The following is a 24,655-nucleotide window of genomic DNA, read 5'->3' as shown; positions in this document are numbered from 1 at the left end:
AGGAGTAGGAGTAGGCTATTCGGCCCATCGAGCCTGCTCCACCATTCAGACAGATCATGGCTGATCATCTACCTCTATGCTATTTTTCCCCACTATCCCCATATCTCTTGATGTCACTATAATCCAGAAATCTATCAATTTCAGTCTTGAACATGCTCAATGATTGAGCTTCCACATCCCTCTGGGTTAGGGAATTCCAAAGGTTCACCACCCTCTGAGTGAAGAAATTCCACCTCATCTCGGTCTTAGATGGCCTTATTCTGAGACTGTGTCCCCTGGTTCTAGACTCACCAGCCAGGGGAAACATCCTATCCACATCTACCCTGTCATGCCCTGTAAGAATTTTGTAAGTTTCAATGAGATCACCTCTCATTCTTCGAAACTCTAGACAATACAGGCCCAGTTCCCACAAACTCTTCTCATAAGACAATCTTGTCATCCCAGGGATTAGTCTGGTGAACCACCACGGCATTCCTCTTAAGGCAAGCATATCCTTCCTTAGATAAGGTGATCAAAACTGTGCACAATACTCCAGGTGTGGTCTCACCAAGGCTCATTACAATTGTAGCAAGACAACTTTACTCCTGTACTCAAACCCCCTTGTGATGAAGGCCAACATACCATTTGCCTTCCTAACTGCTTGCTGCACCTGCATGCTAGCTTTTAGTGACTCATGAACAAGGACACCCAGGTCCCTTTGGATATCAACGCTTCCCAAACTCTCACCAATTAAGGAATACTCTGCCTTTCCATTTTATCTACCAAAGTGGATAACTTCACACTTATTCACATTATATTCCATCTGCCCTGTTCTTACCCACCCACTTAGCCTGTCCAAATCCCCTTGAAGCCCCCTTGTATCCTTTTCACAACTTACATTCCCACCTAGTTTTGTGTCAAATGACAAAAGGGATGATGGTGGAAGGCAAAAGGAGTTGGTAATGGGACAAGTAAAGAACGTGAAAATGGGTCTAGGAGAGGTGTAAGTGGCAACAGCAGAATCATCACCAACAGCTGCCGTTCAAAAAAATGGGGGCAGAATTTAAGATCTTAAAGCATTGAACTTGATGTTGAGTCCAGAAGGATGTAAAGGGTTTGATCAAAAGATGAGGTGCTTTTCCTCAAGGTGACATTGAGTTTGATCGGAACAGTATAGGAGGCCAAGAATAGAGAGGTCAGAGTGGGAGTGGAACAGAGAATTTGAACTAATTTGGATAGCAGTTCCATTTAGCAGTGACCTCTGTTGTTCCAGACTATGCAACTGGTTAAACTCCAGCACCACCTGTGTATCCATGGTCACTGTACTCTAATCTGAGTACTGGCACTCCTTCCACACAGGAGCAGTGGTATTTAGGAACATGCATAGCCATGTTAGTAATGGAAGAGGTGATATTCAACTGTTGAACGTCTCAAATAGATATAGCAACTACATACGTATTACATATATCCCAAAAATATACAACTCAAGTAGAAACTGGCTTTAGCCCTGTTTCAATTGTTGGGTGAGTTTATACCATTTCTTGGGCTAACCACAAGGTAAAAAAACATTGGCAAGATGCTGTGGAATGGGGAGTTCATGAGAACAGAATCTGTAGCACTTGACTATGGATATACCTGGTAACTTGTAGAAGGGGACTGAAATACAAAGAGTACAAAGTTATTTTCCAGTTGTATTGTGTCTTGATTGGACCCCACCTGGAGTACAATGTTTAGTACTGGGCAGCACATCTCAAGAAAGGATGTATTGACCTTGGAGGCGTTCTACCAGAAAGGATTATATTATGAGGATGGCTTGCATAAACCTGGTTTGGGTATAGAAGATTGATCAGGGCTTATCTAATTGAGATGTTTCAACTATTAAAAGAACTCGATAAGGTAGATGCAGAGGCTATGAGCAAGATTTTTAGCTCCCTGGAGGACATTCTCCCAGAGGCGGGATGGAGGGCACCAGGGCTAACTGCCCACAAGTGACCGTGAAGGCCTTCTGAAGCCCATTGAAGGAGGGTGACTGGGATATTCCAAGCATCATCCAGGCCATTGGAGGCAGCAGGGGCCAGTTTAGCTGCCTTCAAGTTGCCTCATGGCATCACAGTAGGGGGCCCGTGCTCTAGGCAGGGTTAGAGACTTCCTTCCCTGCTTGGGTTCAGCAGCAGCCACAAGGCGCTGTGGAGGGGCAGGGGTAGGCCATTTGGCCCCTCTAGCCTGCTCTGCCACTCAATAAGCTCATGAAGCACCTTCTACCTTAACTCCACTTTCCCACCCTATGCCTCTATCTCATGCTCCCCTAGAGTCCAAAAATCGATCAATCTCAGTCTTGAATATGCCGAATAGCTGAGCACCCACATCCTCTGTGAGGAGAACCTCAAAGATTCCCAACCCTCTGGCAAACAAATTTCTCCTCATCTCAGTCCAAAATGTCCAGAGACCTTGACCTCCTGGTTCTAGTCTCGCCAATCAGGCGAAACCAACTCTTAGCATCTCCCTGTCAATCCCTTGAAGAATTTCATATATTTCAATGTGATCATCTCATATCATTCTACACTCCAGAGACTATAGGCCCATTCTCCTCAATGTAGAATAACAGTGGCATAACTGGGTCAACTAATAGGAAATAGCCAGTGAAAACGTTTCTCATGTTTTTTTCAGTTACAAGGCAGCTTCTTCTATCTAAATGCCTCCATTACAGAGTTTTGGAGAAATGGCTGCTCCTGAGGACACAGTTCGGGATGGGCATGGATCTGAAGGTGTCGGACTGAAGGTCTGTCTCTATCACCCCACCACTCACCCTGGTGGAAGCACCTTGGAGTTCTACTCTGGAGGGTATACAGCAGAAGAACTTTGCATTCTGGCAGCAAAGGCTAGTGGTGAGTGTTGTAATATGCCTTTAAGGGATAGCAGCATGATATCACTAGAAGAGAAATGTGTCATGTGATCTTGTCTTAGTTATACTTTTGCTTTGAGCAGAGCGCACACACACAGCACTGACATCTTCAAGCTTTATACCTACGAATAACTGTTCTCATGTGCCTAGTCTTAATAACTGAACCCGCAACGTGTTTACAAAATCCCTTATGAATGATTGGTGCCTTGTGTCTTGTACAATAAATAATCCCAAAGTAGTGCATTGTTAGGAGCAATGTATAACTTTAAGTTTAATTTATATTTATATTTGTGTGTTAAGAAAGGTAGAACATGGTTTCAGTTTCATTTAGTTTTTTCCTGTGAGCTTGGTGCCAGGAAGTCTGGAGGGCCTCCTGGCAAAAATGTCAGGTCTTCTGGGTGTGTTTGTATACGTACATTTTTAATGAGGTTTTACAACCCTTGAATCGAAGAGTTGGGTTGCAATGGGGTTAGTTTAGTAATTTTGGGAGAAAAAACAAAATAGAAAAAAAACTGCGCTGTTGCCTAGCAACAGGGGCCCAGCGGCACACAGAAACACGGGGAAAGACCGAAAGGAAGTTCAGAATGTGTATATCAGAGAGGGAAGACAGGAGTTCTAAACCCTAAGAATAAGCCCTAATAATTTCTAAGCACAAGAAATGTGCAAGGCTGATGGAAGACTGAGCTTAGGGAGCTTATGTGTTCGCCCTGCTGTTGAAGTAATAGTGGGTTTAGAGTGTGGTTTTGGGTGTCTTAGGGAATGTTACCAGCTGGGAAAAAAACATCTAGTGAGTGGTCAGAAATCCACTGGACGAAAACCGTTTGCAACTGGGCCAGCCCAAGCCAAAAGGGCTTGGTGTTAAGATAGTGGTAAATCTTCACTTGGTTTTTGTGTCTGTAAGGGTATTCCTGGGATAAAAGGAATGAGCCTGAATCGTTTTCTTGCATTTGTATTGAGATCTTTCCAACATTTTTATCTGGTGTAATATAGTTCATTTTTTCCCTTGTTTAGTACATGTTTTACTCTTCATGTTAAAAGTTCATCAGTAAACTCCTGTGAATTTGTTCAGTAACTTTCCTCCACAGCTTCTAAAAAAAACAAAGTTATGATCTATAAAGCCAGGTTGCACTCTGGCATCTGGCTTGTCCAGTATTAACATCAGCTGGGACCGGAACGTTGTAATGACACAACTGTAAGGAGCTTTGCTTTAAACCCCAGCTCTGTAGGAAAGCTCTGAACTCTTCGTAACTGTTCAGATCTCACTGTCTTCAACATTACTCCAACCAAAATAAAAAAACTTTCAATGAAAGTGAGACGTGGTTCTCTTAGGAAGCACTTTCAAGGCTCCCGAGACTGTATTTTGCTAAGGGTTCGGGAACCACCATCGGGGGTGGGGAAGGTGGGAGGTTGGTGGTCAGAAGTCCGCACTGTGAGGAGAACAGTTACTCCCCATGACTTTCCCCAAATTGGCTAATTAATGGCCAGAGGGAGGTCCATTCAATTAAGGAAGGTGGGCAGACTCTCAAAGCTGGAAGGCTATTAGGAGGATTTCTAGCATGAAAGCAGTAGACTGCTATAGCTGGTAAGGGAGGGAGACGGAAACACCCTCTCTCCAATATTTTCAAGTTTAAAGTAAAAAAATGGCCTTTGCACTGTGGGGGAATGTGGGGAACGGGGAAGGGGCTAAGGGGGGTAACCCTTCCACAGAGTGGCCTGGAACTGCTGCTGAATCTAGACAGGCAGGCAGGCCCTCTAGGCCTTGAATATTGCTCTTCTCCCCACAACCTCTGCGCTTCAGTTTTGTGTAATGTGCCCACCCCCAGGCAGCTAACCCCAACCCCCCCGCCACCTGCAGGGGCCTGGAGGCTGAATGGAGAACCACAGATTGGCCTCCTTTAATTGCCTCAACAATAGGCCTTTAATTACTCCAATTAGCTAGCCGCAGCTTGCAGGCGGGTAGCCCTGCCACCCCACTAGCCCCATCCCACCTCCGAGATAATGACCCAGGGGCAGGAAGGGGCCAGGGGACCAGCATGCCAGCCGGTGGCACGAAATTCTGTGCGTGGCTGCCACTGCGCCTGCTCCCATCAGGGGCTAAAAATCCAGCTCTCCAGCCATAGCTCCCCTCTTCCTGCCATGCTGTTATCTCCAGAATCCACAGAGCATTCATCTTTGGCCCCTTCCCCCGCACAACTGCAGTTACTACATTCTGTCTCAGGAAGTGGGGCATCGCCGGAAAAGTTGGCACTTATTCCCCACTTCCAACGTGCCTTCCTGAACAACTGGTTTGACGCAACTGAGTGGGTTGTGAGATCACTTTATGGGGCAGCTCAATGTCAAACTGGAATCACATCCCAGATAGATCAGTTCCGATCAGCTGGTGCCCTTCCTCAAAGGACATCAGCTGGGTTTTTACAGCAATCCGACTATTTCATGGTCACTCTCACTGACACCGGATTTTTCTATTTTAAAATGAAATGAAATAGAAACAGGAAATGCTGGAAGTACTCAGCAGGTCTGGCAGCATCTGCGAGGAGAGGGAAACGGAGCTAACGAGTCACAAAAGGTCATCGACCAGATCTGCCGGTCTCCGGAGGGTCTTGCCCCGGACATGCCCCGGACATGCGGGACCTGTCGGAGGTCCCCATGTGGGGAATGTGCGGGAATGTCCCGGGAGGTTTTAACTTCCATTGGGCAATTATCCTGCGCCCGGAACCCTCCAAAACATCGATTTAAATCGAAGACTTCAGATAGTTCCAGCTTACTTAGATAAATAGTTACCCAGGAAAAGTTAGAAAGATTAAAACCAGTTCTAACTCTGCTGTAACTATGATACTGACCCCCACCCAACCCCCACTGGGCCCCCGTGACTACATCCCTGACCCCAGACTTCCCTCCCGATCTCCCCCCCCGACTACACCTTTGACACCCTGACTACCCTCCCGATCCTCCCAACTATGCCCCGACCACCTGACTAACCCCCACACCCCAACTAACACCCTCACCCCACAAACACCTGACTACCCCCAAGTTCCCCTGACCCCCCCCACCCCCTGACCCCATGAATACCCCCCAGACCACCCGACTACCTCCACCCATCCCCCTGACTACCTGACCTCCCGCTGACCCCCTGACCTCTTGACTACCCCCACGATGGCCTGACTAACCCCTCACCCACCAACTACCCTCCCCCCACCCCCAACTACACTCCGCAACCCCTCCCAACCCTCAGCTACACCTTGACCCTCGCCAAACACCTAACTACCTGCCCTGACCCCTAGACTAACCTCCACCCCCTGACTACCTCCCCCTGACCCCCTTCTACCCCCGGACCACTGGGTTACCCCACAGCCCATGATTACCCCTCCAACCCCCCAACTACCCTTCCAACCCCCTGACTATCCCCGACCCCTTCGACTACCCGACTATACCCCCATCACGGACTCCTCTCCCCACCCCCTAAATCATCCTACCCCCTCAAGCCACTTACCTTACACGCTTACCTTCTCTCTGTAGCTTGTCAAAGTATCTTTGGGACATTTAAACTTACCATAATATGGCAACGAGTGCCAATAAAAGGGGGCCTCGGCCTTATCCCAACGCTCCTACTCTGCGCTGAAGGACTGCAGGACCAGCCGAGCTCCACGTTTCTCAGCAAGCCCAGGTTGGAAGTCTGGGCAAGAAATGTGGAGCTCCAGTCTAAGGCAAGAAAGTAGGAGCTTAGTGGCAACCTGGTGGTGATTGCCGCTCCATGGAAGATTCAGCCCATTAACTCCGTTTCTCTCTCCACAGACCCATTGAGTATTTCTAACATTTTCTATTTTTTTTCAGATTTCCATCGTCTGCAGTAATTTGCTTTTATATTAAACGATTAATTCAAATTCTAACACTGTGGCGGAACTGGAATTCAATAGCTCTGGACTGTTGGCGTGTTGTTGGTGGGTTAATAATCAGGAGACACACCACTTCACTGTGCGGCTGACCTTCCAATGCTTACCCTCTGCCTCACAGAGACTGGATACTTCCTCCCCAACCTCACTCAACCTTTCTGCTGCTGAGACTCTCATCCTTTGTCACATCCAGGCTATTCCTGGCTGGCCTTCCGCCTTCCACGAGCTATCCAAAACCTTCAGCACGTCCAAAATTCGACAGGTCATATGTTATTGGGGTGACTAGCCCTGTATTCACTGGAGTTTAGAAGAATGAGAGAGGATCTCATTGAAACGTATAAAATCCTAACAGCGCTGGGCAGATTGGATGGAGGGATGAAGTTTCCTCTGGCTGGGAGGGTCTAGAATAAGGGGTCACAATCTCAGGATACGGCTAGGCCATTTAGGATTGAGGAGAAGCTTCTTCACTCAGAGGGTGGTGAACCTGTGGAATTCTCTATCACAGAAGGCTGTGGAGGCCAAGTCACTGAATATATTTAAGAAGGAAATAGATAGATTTCTAGACTCTAAAGGCATCAAGGGGCATGGGGAGAGAGCGGGAGTATGGTGTTGAGATAGAGGATCAACCATGATCATTTTGAATGTTGGAACAGGCTCGAAGGACTGAATGACCTACTCCTGCTCCTATTGTCTATGTTTCTATGTTTCCATGTTATTATCAAAATATTAGCCGCGGGTCAATGAGGCAACCGCTGGGAGTCAATAAAAGAACCTTTGTCATTATATCCCATTACATCTGCTAATATTGAATGGGTCATATTCTCAACTCTGAGAAAAACGGTTGTGGGTTCAAGCCCCACTCCAGAGACCTGAGCACAAAATCCGAGGTGACACTGCTAGTTCAGAGAGTGCAGCATTGTCAGAGGTGCCTTCTTTCAGGTGAGATGTTAAACTGACACATTCGCTCCCCACTTGTGTTGATCTGAAAGATTCCGTGACTCCATTATAAAGAAGAGCCAGGGAGTTCTCCATGGTGCCCTGATCAATATTTATCTTTAATGAGCATCACTGGAGCTAGATAACCTGGTCATTTTCTCACTGCCGTTTGGGGGACCTTGCTGTAGGCAAGTTGGACGCCATGTTTCCTATCTTACAGCAGGGAATCTCGCTCCTTCAAAACCCTTCCCTTGAGCAAATGTTTGTCAACCTTCTTTGGCTCATCGTGATTTTTTTTACACCTTTGTGAAACACCTTGAAACATTTTTTTACTTAAAAATGCTATAGAAATTCAAGTTGTTGCTGCTGTCCTAACACATTATCTAGGAAATGAGGCAAACCCTGGAAGTTAATAAGAGAACCTTCATCATTATACCCCATCACATATGCTCATATGATTCACTCACCTTCAGGAGGTGGGACAGCAGGCACTTTAGCAGCCATTTTGTGCACAGCAAGATTTCACAAATTGAGCTGAGATCAATGACCATGAGTTTTATGTTTGGTGGGATTTTTTTTCTTTATTCATTCTCGGGATATGGGCTTCGCTGGCTGGGCCAGCATTTATTGCCCATCCCTAATTGCCCTTGAGAAGGTGGTGGTGAGCTGCCTTCTTGAACCGCTGCAGTCCATGTGGTGTAGGTACACCCACTGTGCTGTTAGGAAGGAAGTTCCAGGATTTTGACCCAGCGACAATGAAGGAACGGTGATATATTTCCAAGTCAGGATGATGAGCGGCTAGGAGGGGAACTTCCAGGTGGTGGTGTTCCCATCTATCTGCTGCCCTTGTCCTTCTAGATGGTAGCGGTCATGGGTTTGGACACGGCAGCAGGAGAACATCCTATTCTTCTTCAAATAGAATCATTAACTCAGAGGAACAAGTGATGGGACTTTGTATTCATGTTTCATCTGAAGCATGATACTCTCTCCAATCTCACAGTGCAGCACTGAGGGAGCGTCAGCCTAGCTGAAGTTCTCATGTCCTGTTGGACAGATGACTCAACATTCTGGCATGGGGCCAAGTGTGCTGTCAACAAAGGCTTGTTGTTTGTACAATAAATATGCACCTTCATTTCACTTGCATTTACAAAAACATTCCATTACGAGCAGAAAGGGCCTCCCTCATTATATCTATTGATCTCTTGAAGTGTTGTATGATGTCACAAGGCTTTCTGACATTTTGCCCCCAATGGCATAATTGTATAAATTCACAAGGAGAAATAGTGAGCAGAATCTGGACACCTCTCTTTTTTTACCCTGGGAAATTAGGTTCCGATGTGGTCATTGAAAAGAACCCTGGAAATATTCCCCCTTTTTCTAACCTCCTTCAATCCCAGAACCCTCCAGGATGCCTGTGCTCCTTTAATTCTGGGCCTCTTGTGCATTCCCAATCATAATCGCTCCACCATTGGCAGCCGTGCCTTGAGTTGTCTAGGCCCCAAGCTCTGGAATTCCCTCATATCTCCCTGCCTATCTAACTTATTTGCCTCCTTTAAGTCACTTCTTAAAACCTTCCTCTTTGACCAAACTATTAGTTATCTGACCTAATATCTTCTTATGTGGCTCAGTGTCTTATTTTGTTTGATAACACTCCTGTGAAGCACCTTGGGATGGTTCATTACTTTAGAAGTGTTTAAATATAAGTTGTTGTTGATGATGTAAATCTCTCCTGCACCCTCTCTAAAGCCTTTACATTCTTCCTAAAGTCCCTAAAATCTATCCCCGAACTGCCCTTTACCTTTCAAGTTTGACTATTAACTTTGAATATTCCACTCATCCTTTAACTACAACGTCTCAGTTTCTCAATTCTTGGTGTCTGCCTTTGACATTTGAACATTTTGATCTCCGCCAGGAATCCTGCCGGTCTACAACAGCCTCTTCGCTCTTGCAACTGAAGATCTGAAAGTTTGGTTCCCTCCAAGTCACATTTTCCAAGTCGATGGATCCACTCAACAGGTTGTTCTATACCGGATCAGGCAAGTTGTGGCACATTGCATTAATGTTGAGGGCACTAATGGTCAGTATCATGCTAGCAAACAGTCCTTGCCATATTTTTGCTGCTCTTGTGGTTGGGCCTATAGTTGCAGCAAAAAAAACAGGAAGACTTACATTTGTATAGCGCCGTTCACAATCACAGATGCCCCAAAAGTGCTTTACAGCCAATTAAGTACTTTTGGAAGTGTTGTCACTATCGTAATTTAGGAAATGCAGCAGTCAATTTCTGCACAGGAAGCTCCCACAAACAGTAATGTGACAATGATCAGGTAATTCTTTTTGTGATGTTGATTGAGGGATAAATATTGGCCAGGGCACTGGGGAGAAGTCCCCTGCTTCTCTTCAAACAGTGCTTTAACATCCAACTAATAGAACAGGCTAGGCCATGGTTTAACATCTCATCCAAAAGATGGCAACTCTGACAGTGCAGCACTCCCACTGAATTGCGCTGGAGTGACATTCAAGATTTTTGTGCTCAAGTCTGGTAGGGGACTTGAACCCATAACTTTCAGACTCACTGTCATTGAGCCACTGAGCCAGTGAAAAGGATAAGGTTCGTATGTGGACAGAGCGAGATCATCAGGCCAATTGGATAACAAGGTTAGACTTGGCAAGAAATTGAGATCTTTGTTGACTCTGCGCCAGTACTGGGACATCTCAATTAGTCCTGGGCCATATGTGGCAGGACCTGCTACATTATGTACCCGTGACACAATTTCCATTAAGAACATTTAAAAGTAATCTCAATCTATACACGGCTTCTCCCTCGATTCCACTGGTTATAATATTGATATGAAACTGTATATAAATGTATCATATTGATATGAGACTGTCTGGGGATCAGCTGTAGAATTATGCTGAATAAACATCATGCCAACTTCAAAGCAGTAAAGCAATGGCAGTCACCACCCGTTAGGCAAAAACTGTCCATATTTGAATCCTGCTCCCAAACCCATGGAGCTTCTTCTAACATCTCAAAGGATGGTCCTGGTCAAAGAAAAGGCTTCTCGTCTAACTGACCTTTGTCTCGCCTGTGAGGTATGCGACTGTGGCATGCTGGGTATCGAATTTTTAAGTGAAAAGCTTTAAGCAATTCTTACATATTTGTTTATCCAGCTGACTGTCCAAAATTTAATTTATTTTTAATCACTTGTTTATGGTACTAGCTACTTATCTTCATGTGTGTTCCATAAATTAAAGTTTCAGCCTTCATCAGCCACTGTAGGCAGTTCCTCCCTTTCCAAAATGATTTTGTGATGACCACAAGGAATTCTTAGAATGCAGTTTATTTTTGTTCTGCTTTTAAATGCTGACCATTAAAGAGTATTGCTTGCTGTAAAAATCAGTTGTATTTCTCTTTTAAGGAACTGAGAGATACAGAGATCACCAACACATTACGGTCCTCTGCCAATTCTATTACTGAAACCAGAGAGTCCTATAATTAGCATGTCATTATCCGAATCCTGAGTTGTTCCTTTATTCTTTCACAAGATGTGGGCGTCACTAGCTGGGCCAGCATTTATTGCCCATCCCTCATTGAGAAGGTGGTGGTGAGCTGCCCCCTTGAACCGCTGCAGTCCATGTGGTGTAGGTACACCCACAGTGCTGTTAGGGAGGAAGTTCCAGGATTTTGACCCAGTGACAGTGAAGGAAAGGACAATATGCTTCCAAGTCAGGATGGTGTGTAGCTTGGAGGGGAACTTGCAGGTGGTGGTGTTCCCATGTATCTGCTGCCCTTGTCCTTCTAGGTGGTAGAGGTCACAGGTTTGGAAGGTGCTGTTGAAGACAGCCCAAGTTTGGCACGTTACAATCCTAAATCTATGATATTCCTGTCCTATACTTGCTGTGTTAGCCCTATAACCGGTTAATGCTCCATACCTCCTTTGTGAATTCTTGATATTGTGTTGAATCTCAGAATGAGAAAGACAATCTCATGCACTAACCCCTGCACCTTGAGAAACACAAAATCCAAAAGCAAGAGGTTAGAATGAAGAAATGTTATTTGGATTGAATCTGTTCAATTTAGGGTGTTGGGTAGATGGGGGGAAGATTTGTCCTGTTCAAAATCATAAACAGGAAATCTTACCCCACTCAGTGCGCACAGGGGAGATCAGCACTGTGATAATCAGTGTTTCTTCCTGTGCTTCAGTTAAAGATTAAAACGGAGTCTTCCTCTTGACTGAGTGCGTAACATTGAGCACCTTCTAGATTCAAGCTGAACTCCAGCATTTGACCCCATAACCCAGGCTGACAGTTCAATGTAGTATTCAGAGAGTGCTGCACTGCCAGAACTGCCGTCTTTCTGCTGAGATGTTAAACCGAGACCCGGCCTCTCACTGTTCTGGTTAATGCAAAAGATTTCATATGGCACCATTCCAAAAAACGGGAAGTTTCATCTTGGTAATCCGGAATACATTTTTCTCTCAACCAATATCAACCAGGCATTTAAACTAATTAGGAGTATAGCAGCATGAATGGGCGTTCAGCACTTTGAGCCTGTTCAATGAGATCATAGCTGATCTCTATCTGAACTGCATCCGCCTGACTTGGCTCCCTGTCATTTTTACGTCTTTGCCTAACAAAAATCTATTGATCTCAGATTTAAAATTAATAATTGCAGTTGGCGGGATTTTGCTGTGCACAAATTGGCTGTCGTATTTGTCTACATAACAACATAGTGATCTCAGTTTGCAAGTACTTCACTGAGCATTAAACACTTTTGGACATGCAAGCTGCTTTTCTCCGCGATTTAGTGAGAACTGTGACCTTTGCCTGCTTAAAATCGAGAATGGCCTGGATTTTGCGCTGTCACTGACAGTGAAATTGTCAGCATTCACCATCACGGTTTCTTGGAAGCTGACAGCTCTTGGAGTCTGCAAACATGCAGTTAAGTGTGGAAATCCAGAACTGTGATTCTGTGCATCTCTAGAGGGTGTGTGGTTGAGGTCCTGTAGTCTACAACCAATTAGAAATCACTGAACTGGTGAGAACTTCCATTTTTATGCTTTTCATCTCGATGCAAAAACCCTTGCAAATGAGGTGTAACCGAAATTTTAATGATAAACTAAATTCATAAATATTGGTAAACACCCTAACTGCCCCTGAAAGAGCAATTTTATATTTTTTGAATGTCAAATCTCTCTACTGTGATAAGAAATTCCACATATGTTTAAATTTATAATTCTTTTTTAAAATGTGTTTATTGTATTTTATTTTTATCTTAATCCTATGTGCATGTCCCAATTATTTATCTCACTATGTGAAAAAATTCATAGTTAAAAGCAAAGGGATTCAGTGGATTTCACGACTTAGGTTGCGGTCTGTGAGAATTCTTCAATGTGATTGGCTGCTTACTCTGCTTGAAGACATCATTGTGGCTGGATGCCTGGAGATTCCCTTGACTTGGTGCCAGATTTAAAAGTAACTCCGGAAAGGGGAAATCCACACCTCAGAGATCACTGGGTCTTTGTTGGCCAGCTTGCTTCAAGGACACCAATGATCCAGCCCAATAACTTAAATTCATTCATTTCAATTGTTCTTTGCTAAAGATTGCAATTGATTTACAAACTTAAGGAAGGAAGATGTAAAGGGAGTGATTGAATCTCTTCATAAATCTTGGTGGATCAATCATTTTGATGGACTACCAAATGTGATCAGTTAATAAAGCCATTGTCAACTGGTGAGATAGTCCTCCATTTTTTGTGATCTCATCATGTAGAGATTTTGTGTTGTGTTAATTTCTGTCTGATAATATTCCCGTGAAGCACCTTGGGAAGTATTACTATGGTAAAGGCACCATATAAATGCAAGTTACTGTTGAATACAATGGCCTAGTGATGATGACACTGGACTAATTACTCAGAGGTGCTGAGATCAAATTGTGACATTGAATTTAATAAATTTGGTGCTTTGGGCTGCCACCGGAATAAAATGACCATAAAAGCTGCTGGATTGTGGTAAAAACCCACCTCCTGTCTTTCAGCGAAGGGAATCCGCTGCCTGTACCTGGTTTGGTTTGCAAGTGACTCCTGTCTGACACCACATCATTGACTCTCAGTGCCCTCAGAGCATTTAGAGATGGGCAATAAATGTGGCCTTTGCTGGTGTTGCCCACATCCCGTGAACAAACGAGAGACAATAAGACTGTCGTCGCTGATTTTCATGCTGATGGTCTCATCTCTCTCCCTTTCTCTGCATAGGTTTTTCTTCCCCAATTGGTTTGGACAAGGCAGCAAGAAATCATATCGCTACGGCCTTACAAAGGAGTGCATTAACACCGTCTTGGATTACTCTGTCATAGACTACCTCTTTGCTCAGGTAATTGTGAAGCGTTTACACCTTAGGGTATATGAACCAGGCTGGGATCTTTCTAACATTAGGAAATGTTCATCGATTTCTGAGTTCATTGGTTGGAGCCAAGAAGTCAAGGATTTCTAAAAACAGCTATGCAGGTTAATAAGGCCACTAAAACATAAAAGCAAACAAAGCACTGACTTTCATTTCTGGAAGGGTAGAGTTGAAGAGCGGAGAGGTTATGTTAAACTAGTATCATACCTTGGTTAGGGAGCATTTGGAATTCTGTGCACAGCTTGGGTCATCAGGTAATAAAAACGATATAGGGTTGGATTTCACCATTAACATCAGGGTAAGGGAGTGGAAGTGCCCAGCCCTCTCGCTCCTGCCCCCCACTCCCCACCACTGCCCCTCACCCTCACCCATCACCCCCACTCACTGCCAACATTCTTCCTGTACAACTAGCGAAAAATGGAGTGGGCAACAGCAATTGATTGTTTTTTTAACGAGCCCAATATCTTGTTAATTGGTTTTCTCAAAAGGGCAGGTGGGCATCCGATTTCGGCACCCCCTTGCCTTCCGATTATCAGAGACTGGAGGGATGACATCATCATGCCATATTTTCCATAAGCGTGGGGGCGTGGCCTGCCTGATTTCGGACCATAAAATCCAACCCATAGCGGCAACGAAGAAAGGGCATAAACAGATTTACCAGAATGATACCAGAACTGAGAGGTTAGAACGATCAGCAAAGATTGAACAGGCTGAGGCTCTTTAATTAGAAAACGGAAGATTGATAGGGTGACCTGATAGAGATGTTTGAGATTATGAAAAGATTTGACAACCAGGGTAGATGTGGAGAGGATTTTTCCATATGAACAAACATACAAACATATCAATTTACAGCAGATATAGGCCATTCGGCCCCTCGAGCCTGCTCTGCAATTCAATACCATCAAGGCTGATCTGATTGTGGTCTGAACTCCACTTCCACCTACCCCCGACACATTTGACTCCCTTGTTAGTTAAGGATTTATCTACTTCTGCCTTATAAATATTCGATGATCCTGCCTCTACCACTCTCTGGGGAAGGGAGTTCCAAAGACTCACGACCCTCTGAGAGACAAAAAGTTTCCCCTCACCTCCGTCTTAAATGGGAGACCCCTTATTTTTAAACTGTTTCCCCTAGTTCTCGTCTCTCCCACAAGGGGAAACATCCTCTCAAACCTACAAAGCTACAAAGCACTTAAACGGATAGGCAGTGTTTCCCCTGGCTGGGGAGTCTAGAACCAGGGAACACAATTTCAAAATAAGGGGAAAGCCACTTAGGACATGAGGAGATTGTTTTTACTCAGGGGTTTGTGAATCTTTGGAATTCTCTACACCAGAGGGCCATGGAAACGTAGTCATTGAGTGTGTTTAAAGCAGAGATTGACAGATTTCTAAATACCAAAGGCGTAAAGGGATAAGGGGATAGTGTGAGAAAAAGGCTGAAGTGGATGATCAGTCATGATTGTATTGAATGACAGAGCAGGCTCAATGGGCCGAATGGCCTACTCCTGCTTCTATGTTCCTATATCCTCTGTTCCTATGTTCAGCATTGATGCATTGCAGGAATTCACCAAGGCTCCTTAGGCAGCACCTTCCAAAACCACGACCACTACCACCTAGAAGGACAAGGGCAGCAGATAGATGGGAACACCACCACCTGGAAGTCCCCATCCAAGTCACTCACCCTCCTGACTTGGAAATATATCACCGTTCCTTCACTGCCGCTGAGTCAAAATCCTGGGACTCCCTTCCTAACAGCACTGTAGATGTACCTACACCACATGGACTGTAGCAGTTCAAGAAGGCAGCTCACCACCACTTTCTGAAGGACAACTAGGGATGGGCAATAAATGCTGGCCCAGCCAGCGAAGCCCACATCCCATGAATGAATAAACAAAAAGGCATCCACCCTGTCAAGCCACCTCAGGATCTTAGACATTTCAATAAGATCATCTCTCACTCTTCTAAACTCCAAAGTATAGGGGCCCAACCTGTCCAACCTTTCATCATAAGATAATGCCCCCCTCCTACCCCCACATTGCAGGAATCAGTCAAGTGAACTTTTTCTGAACTGTTTCTAATGCAATTATGTTTTTTCTTAAACAAGGGGATCAAAGCTGTACACAGTACATCAGATGTGATCTCACCAATTCCCTGTACAACTGTAACAAAACATCCCTACTTTTATATTCAATTCCCCTTGCAGTAAATTACATTTCATTTGCCTTCCTAATTACTTTAATAATTTGCATACTAACTTTTTGTGATTCATGCACCAGGACACCATTGTACCTCAGAGCTCTGCAATTTAAATAATATGCCGCTTTTCTATTCTTCCTGCCAAAGTGGACAAGTTCACATTTTCCTACATTTTACTCCATCTGCCAAATTTTTGCCCCCTTCCCCCAACAACCGTCCCCCACTTAACCTATCTATATCACTTTGCTGGTCCCTCATGTCCACTTATTTCCACTTGCATGAGAACGCAGAATGATGAGTCATTAATATAAGGTAGTCACTCATAAATCCAATAGGGAATTCAGGAGAAATCTTTTTTTAAATTCATGGGGTGTGGGCATTGCTGGTTGGGCCAGTATTTGTTGCCCATCTCTAGCTGCCCTTGAGAAGGTGGTGGTGAGCTGCCATCTTGAACTGCTGCAGTCCATGTGTTGTAAGAACGCCCACAGTGTTGTTAGGGAGGGAGTTCCAGGATTTTGACCCAGCGACAGTGAAGGAGCGACAGTATATTTCCAAGTCAGGATGGTGAGTGGCTTGGAGGGGAACTTCCAGGTGGTGGTGTTCCCATGTATCTGCTGCCCTTGTCCTTCTAGGTTGTAGAGGTCATGGGTTTGGAAGGTGCTGTTGAAGGAACCTTAGTGAGTTGCTGCCGTGCATCTTGTAGATGGTACCACACTGCTGCTACTGTGTGTCGGTGGTGGAGGGAGTGAATGTTTGTGAATGAGGCACCAATCAAGCGGGCTGCTTTGTCCTGGATGATGTCGAGCTTCTTGAGTTTTGTTGGAGCTGCACTCACCCAGGCAATTAGAGAGTATTCCATCACACTACTGACTTGCGCCATATAAATGGTGGACAGGGTTTGAGGGGGTCAGGAGCTGAATACTCTCTGCAGAATTTCCAGCCTCTGATCTGCATTTGTAGCCACAGTATTTATAGAGCTAGTCTAGTTCAGTTTCTGGTCAATGGTAACCCCCAGGATGTTGATAGTGGGGGATTCAGTGATGGTAATGCCTTTGAACATCAAGGGGCGATGGATAGTTTCTCTCTTGTTGGAGATGGCCATTGCCTGGCATTTGTGTGGCGTGAATGTTACTTGCCACTTGTCAGCCCAAGCCTGGATATTGTCCAGATCTTGCTGCATTTGGACATGGACTGCTTCAGTATCTGTCGAGTCTCAAATGGTGCTGAACATTGTTCAATCGTCAACGAACATTCCCACTTCTGATCTTATGATGGAGGGAGGCCATTGATGAAGCAGCTGGGCCAGAATTTTATGTCACACGGGCAGGCGCACGCCTGACCTGTCAGGCTGCAAAATAGCACAAGATGACAGCAGGCGTGCGTCCCAACGTCATCAAACACTCCCGCAATATCTCGCTCGGTGGGCGCGTGCGGCAGTCAGAAGCGCGTCCGTCAACAATTAAGCAGGCAATAAAGCCCATTAAGGAGGCAATTGAAAGCGATCTTTCATGGCCCGTCCACATTTACGGTTGGCGGATGGGCCAATCGGCAGGTGGCCTTTATAGCTTTGCTCAAACCTCGACCCAGGGTGGGAGGAAACCTCCATGGGGAAATAAAATAATTAGAGATAATTGGGGACTGTTTTTTTAAGAGGTGTGCTTTCAGGTGCTTAATTGTGCTGCATGGACATATTTTGCAGCACTTTTGTTGTTTCATTTATCCTGTGGAGGTCTGCAGCTCCCTGGGGCAGCTGTCTGCCTGCTGGGAGCTCAGTGGAAGCTCTCACCCGTGCCCACAGTGACATCAGTGCCCACCCTCTCCCCACCCCCACTGACACTGCTGAGCCTTTCTCAAGGCACGTTTCATGCTGACTGGCTGTTAGTGGCCATCCAGCGTGAAATTGCGGTCAGGGGCCGATCGTGGTTGAGGGCCCGTTTCCCGTCCGCTTCCAGGCCCAACGATCGCGTGCACCCACCGAGCGAGAAATTCAGGCCCTGTAGATGGTTGGGCCCAGGACACCACCCTGACAAACTCCTGCAGTGATGTCCTGGGACTGAGATGTTTGACCTGCAGCAACCACATTCATCTTCCTTTGTGTTAGGTATGACTCTAACCAGCAGAGAGTTTTCCCCCTGATTCCCATTGATCTCAGTTTTGCTAGGGCTCCTTGATGCCACACTCGGTCAAATACAGCCTTGATATCAAGAGCAGTCACTCTCACCTCACCTCTGGAGTTCAGCTCTTCTGTCCATTTTTGGACCAAGGCTGTCAGGAGCTGAGTGGCCCTGGCGAAACCCAAACTGAGTGTCAGTGAGCAGGTTATTACTGTGTAATTGCTGCTTGATAGCACTGTCGCTGGCACTTTCCATCACTTCATTGCCTAGAGAGTGGTGAGAATGTGGAACTCATTACCACAAAATGCGATTAATGCAAATAGTATAGATGCATTTAAGAGGAAGCTAGATAAACACACAAGGGTACAAGAAATGGAAGGATATGCTGATAGGGTGAGATGGGATGAAATAGGGTGGAAAGGGCCTCACGTTCAGGTTAAACATCAGTGTAGAGCATTTGGGGCAAATGGCCTGTCTCCTGTGCTGTTCATTCTAATGCAAAATGTTTAAAGACGATCTAACAGCGGAGATTTATTTATTATATATTCATGGAGGAAAATCTTTTGGGGGAGAATCTACTTGTTTTGGGTGGAAGCAATAGGAGTAAAAAGAAGTCTCCATAAACATTTATGAGAGTGAATGTTAAGCTTCAGTTATGGCTCATTATGCTTTGTGTAAACCATCAACAAATCACACTTAAAATATCTTCAAATAAAACTTTACAAACAGAAAGACGCCCAGTTGTTGCTGATTGTTTTGCCGAGCTAGAGATAGGAGATGTTACGAGATAACCCGGAGACGATCCCAGCAGCAGGCACTCTGAGGAACGTCTAATAAGAAAATTCATTAGTCTTCTTTTCAATTTTTATACTCCAATTGCTGCTCACAATGCCATCTGCTCTACATTGGAGAGACCAAACGCAAATTGGGTGACTGCTTCGCAGAACACCCCTGTCCGATCCACAAGTGTGACCCCGAACTTTCAGTTGCCTGTCATTTTAAATCTCCATCTCAGTCCCACTCTGACCTCCCTCTCTTTGGTCTCCTACACTCTTTTAATGAGGATGAATGGAAACTAGAGGAGCAGAATGCCATCTTTCAATTAGGCACCTTACAGCCTTCCGGACTCAAGATTGAGTTCAACAATTTCAGACCGTAACTACTGTTCGCATTGTTTTTCAGAGATTAGGGCCTGCCCCCATTTCTAACAGACTCTATTTTTGCTAGCATGGAGAAGAGACCGGGCATGATTCCTGCAGGGTGGAATCCCGAAATCAGATGGCCATTTGAACTCAGTGTTGAGCAAAAACAGACCCAATTTGACTGTTGCCAGGGCCTTAATCTTCATTGTGGGAGTCATGAATCCTTGGAGTAGACATAAATGCTCTTGAGGGGTGGATAAGGCCTGTTTAACTGTCATGGTCTGAAGTTTTTAAAATATCCCACTCTTTAAACTGTAGAAAAAAATGGGCTGACATTGTCAGTGATTGTTAAAAAAAAACCTCTGCTGGATTGCTTTGATTGACAGGTCAGCTGGTGTAGCATTTATTTGTGCACTATTTGTTGACATTTCCCTAAAAGCTATGATTATGTCATTATGCAAACTTGGCTGAGTTTCCAAAGCTACAATTATCATGACAGGACATTCTGAGTTCACAGGTTGATAGATTAAAGAATATTAAAGGATTAGCTGTTTTTGATGTGGAGCAGGGATAGAAGTTTGTTTGTTTTTATAATAGATTAACCATTTGAGATTTAAATGGTTTGAATGGGCTTCACGAATGGGAGATTTTGCTTCAGTATCAAGTGTGTAGAGAGAGACCTGTATTAGATTTCTAGACGTTTAATTTATTTCATCTCCACACGGCTCCTGATGTCTGCCCATGGGAGATACTGGGTGATTTGGCATTGAGATTGGCATCAAGGGTATGAGTGCCATGAGGGTGGGTGGGGGCATGAGTAGACATTGAGTTAGCATGGAGGCCATGGAGAGGACATCGGGACTGGGTTAGGGGAGGTAAGGGGATGTGAGGGTGGAGGGCTAGAAGGCCTAGCTGCTTTTATTACAACTGGGATGAAGTTCCAGAAAATCATGACAGGCCTCATACTGAGCCTGCCCCAGCACTTGCCCGCCCTCATGGCCATCTGGGACCTGCTTCCGGGGTCAGTGGGTCCAATTCTATCCCATACCCGCCTGCCCCCGGAGTGAAAATTGTGTGTGACTGGGGGCTTTCAACCAAGGCAGCTCTTCCAAGTCGGGAAATTTCCCGACTCAAGCTAGTGAAAATCCGGCCCTAGGTGCTGGTAATTTTTCTGCTGTTACCACCTTTAGACCCATCTTCTGTGTTTTCACTTTTTCCAATATAACCTCCTTTTTCCTAGAAACATCAGCGCTTTAGTCTCCCCTGCCTCTCACCTCTTTTAAAGACCTTCACTTTTGCTCCCCCCACCCCCCCACCCCACTCCCTTTCTTTGCCCCCCGTACTTCCTTAAAACCTCCTACATCTCAAACATTTTGCAATTCTGGTGAAAGGCCATTGACCTGAAGCATTGACTTTATTTCTTCCTCCACAAATGCCACCAGAACTGCTGAGCGTTTCCAAAATTTTCTGCTTATTTTTCATAGTTTCCGATTGACTTCATGGTTTATTTAAATCCCTTGCAGAAAATGCCTGAATATCTCCCTTTGACGGGTGGAATGTCACAGGTGATCGACCAGCTTTGAGGTTCAAAGGGTGAAGTTCACTTAGGAGGAAATGTTGTATGTGTTTAACCTGTAGCTCTTTGAGTTTAGGAGGGGAGGTGGTGGCATTTTGGTATTGTCACTGGATTGGTGTTCCAGAGAGCCAAGGTAATTCTCCGGGGACCTGGGTTTGAATTCCACCATGAGGTGAAATTTGAATTCATTAAAAAAACCTGGAGATGATGATGACCATGTGGCCATGAAACCATTGTCAATTGTCGTAAAAAACCCATCTGGTTCGCTAATGTCCTTTAGGGAAGGAAATCTATTGTCCTTACCTGGTCTGGCCTACATGTGACTCCAGACCCACAGTAATGTGGTTGACTCTTTAATGCCCTCTGAACAAGAGCAATTAGGGATGAGCAATAAATGCTGGTCTAGCCAACGATGCTCACATCCCTTGAACGAACATATATAAAAAAAAAGATTCAGAGGTGACCTGATCATGGTGTGTTTCGAATTATTCGATAGGGAGAAATTATTCCCTCTGGTTGGGGGTATTAAGTACATGGGGATATAACCTTAAAATTAGAGCCAGGTCAATCAGGAGCACTACAAAGGGCGGAATCTTCTGGCCCCGCTAGCACAGGACTCCAGGCGGGGAGTTTAGGCGAGGTCAGGAATCAGTCTCCCAAAGTTGGGGGTTGGACTTTACGAATTCTGTTCTCAGGGCTTTAAAGGTAGCTTAAAAAGCCTAGTGTGGGATAGTGTAGAATTGGGTGTGTGGGAAAGTGTGGGATAGTGTAGAATTGGGTGTGTGGGAAAGTGTGGGATAGTGTAGAATTGGGTGTGTGGGAAAGTGTGGGATAGTGTAGAATTGGGCGAGTGGGAAAGTGTGGGATAGTGTAGAATTGGGTGTGTGGGAAAGTGTGGGATAGTGTAGAATTGGGTGTGTGGGAAAGTGTAGAATTGGGCGTGTGGGAAAGTGTGGGATAGGATTGGGCCCACTGACCCCGGGAGCAGACCCCAAATGGCCACGAGTGCAGGTAAGTGCTGAGGCAGGCTGGGTAAGAAGCCTGACATGATTTTCCGCAACTCCATTCCTGTTGTAATAAAACCAGGTTCAGCTTGCCAACGAGAAATGTTGGGAAGCCTCTTGCATGCATTGGCATGTCATACAGACTCTTTGAAAGGCCACCTCACCGGGACTAAGGGCCCTGCCGGCCAGAAATTAGGATGTCCGCTTTTACGGCTGCATATAAGTGGCGTGCACCTGCTGAGGTAGACTTCTTCCATGATTAACGGCGAGTTGCCTCTGCATCGTCCTCTTTGGGGAGTGTCTGTAAATGCCAGCCTATGCCTGAGACCCCGGTGGTGGCAGTACAAGCTGTGAGGAGGATGACCAAGGAAGGCAGGAAGGGTTAGCGGGGAAGGGTAGATCAGTGGCCGGGCAAAGGTGGAAGGGGTAGTGCAGGCTGTCTGGGTGCCCTTTAAATATGGCGCCAGGACCTGTGACCCCCATGAGATCATGGCAGGGATGGCGACTTCCTGTCTGCACCTGCCATGAGATTCACTGTGCTCCACACAGATACATAGGTAATGAGCTGGCCAGCGCGAGATCACTCATAGTCAACACCCCCAGCGGAAAACACTCCGACTTCCACTCCTGCCAATGAGCTTAGGCTTCAGAATGGAAGATTGCCCCCAAAAAGTTACAGATCGGAAGAAGGCCATTCGGCCTATCAAGCCCATGCTGGAGTAGTAGAGATTTGGAACTCTCTTCCCAAAAGGCTGTGAACACTAGGGACAATGGAGACTGAGATTGATAGGTTTCTATTGGGTAAGACAACCGGGAGATATGGAAAGGGTGGGAGAATGGATTTGAATTGCAAATCAGGTATGATCAAATTAGTTCAGGCCTCCTTGTGTAGCTAGCATTTGTCTAAAAATGCCAAGTCTGCTGATACTATTCTAATAGTTAATTATTCACTGATCTTTCTGGTCGAAAATCAGCTCAGATTCATCGAGCATAATTAAAGTGTTGGTGAGGTAGATGTGGGTTGATCAAAGAGGAAATTCAATCTTATTGAAAACAACTTATCAGTGTTCACCGTAGAAGGAAACAGGGCTTATCAAACTTGTTAATCACTGCTGTTTTTTTTTTCTCTCTGCTTAGTCACGCACTGACTTTGTCAGTGGTCTCATAAAGGTGCCACTGGACCTGCAAATGCAAGAGGAATGTCTGGGAATGGCAGTATTGGACATAATGAGGATATCGAAGGAGAGGAAATGGGACCTGCAACAAATCTGTCATCACATCAGGTGAGCTAGTGAGGAAGTCAGTTCCTACCTTCCCATTCCCCAAAGCCCACCCCCTCCCCTACAATATTAGATTCCATCTTCTCCCACTGTGCTTCCCGTCACTGCGATCTTCCCCAAGGTCAGCCCCATATCACAGAGCGACCAGTGGGAAGGAAGAGTGAAGCACCCTGACTGCTGTGTTCGTTGACATTTCTCAATGGTTTAGTCTATAGGGCCTGGTTCTGCCTGAATCGTGGGCTTTGTGAGCAGGTGTTTTTGCCATTGAGGCCCACTCCACATTTCTTTAAGCGTTTCAGACATTTCGTTTCAGAGAGTTGCCTCCGGGAGCGGGAGACCCGAAAAAGCTGAAATAAAGGTTTTGAAAGCTGAAAACAAAAAGTGTCCACGCATCGTAATCGATCACCTGACAATACAGCTGATCAAAATGCCGTCCGCAGAAATTTATTTTCATTTTACTTCATCACGGAAATTTCTTCCCGCCCTTGGATGAGATTCGATGAAGAATGCAAAGTCTTTCATTGCCCGTCCGCCAGCCGTAAGGTTGGACGGGCAATGAAAAATCGGAATCAACTGTGTGTTAATGGGCTTACTCGCCCGCTTAATTGTCGGTGGGCACGCTTCCGACTGTTGCACGCACCCGCCAAGCAAAATATTGCGCGATGACATCGGGACGCTCACCTGACCGTCTTCTCACGTAATTTTACGCCCGATCGGGTTGGGCGCCCACAGGACATAAAATTCTGCCCTTTTCGTGGGACCTTGACACGCTCAATATCTTAAGCAATAGTCATAGTGAGAGATAATGGATAGTACCTGCTTGCACTCTGGAGGGAGAAATCCTTGTTGATTCTTTCCTTCTTTTTCTCTCTCCGAATTGTGAAAAAAAAGATATTTTAAGGCTCCAGTAACACAGAGTGTCCTTGTAACCTTGATAATTCATTAAGGGGTGATAGAAATGCTTTACAGTTTCCTAGCTATCAGTTGCCCATTGAGTTGAATATAGATTACCAATTTATCTGGGAGATTATTTGCTCCTTATCTGGTATCCTTGCTAGCAAAAGGCCTCTCCATGCCAAATGTTATCCATGTCATGAAGAATTCTGGGATTGAGCAACTTAACCACTTCATTATTTAAGAACATAAGAAATAAGAGCGAAATAGGCCATTCAGCCCCTTGAGCCTCCCAGGCCATTCAATAAATTCAAGGCTGACCTTCTACCACAACTCCACT

The 24,655-nt window shown here is 45.3% G+C and overlaps 1 protein-coding gene across 1 annotated transcript in view; it reads left to right on the top strand.

Moving 5' to 3' along the window:
- Positions 1-24,655, top strand: part of LOC144688993 (tyrosine-protein kinase JAK2-like) — an 88,991-nt gene that overhangs the window by 18,921 nt on the left and 45,415 nt on the right. The window contains exons 2-5 of the mRNA XM_078556080.1: positions 2,647-2,864; positions 9,620-9,743; positions 13,962-14,079; positions 23,279-23,424. Coding sequence (XP_078412206.1) covers positions 2,672-2,864; positions 9,620-9,743; positions 13,962-14,079; positions 23,279-23,424 — 581 coding nt within the window. The 5' untranslated portion in view covers positions 2,647-2,671. The remainder of the gene's footprint in view (positions 1-2,646; positions 2,865-9,619; positions 9,744-13,961; positions 14,080-23,278; positions 23,425-24,655) is intronic.

Source organism: Cetorhinus maximus, chromosome 13 (genome assembly GCF_964194155.1).
Source record: "Cetorhinus maximus chromosome 13, sCetMax3.hap1.1, whole genome shotgun sequence".
NCBI classification, from domain to species: Eukaryota; Metazoa; Chordata; class Chondrichthyes; order Lamniformes; family Cetorhinidae; genus Cetorhinus; species Cetorhinus maximus.
The sequence above is the reverse complement of the archived record's forward strand: the minus strand, read 5'-3'. Positions and strand labels throughout refer to the sequence as shown.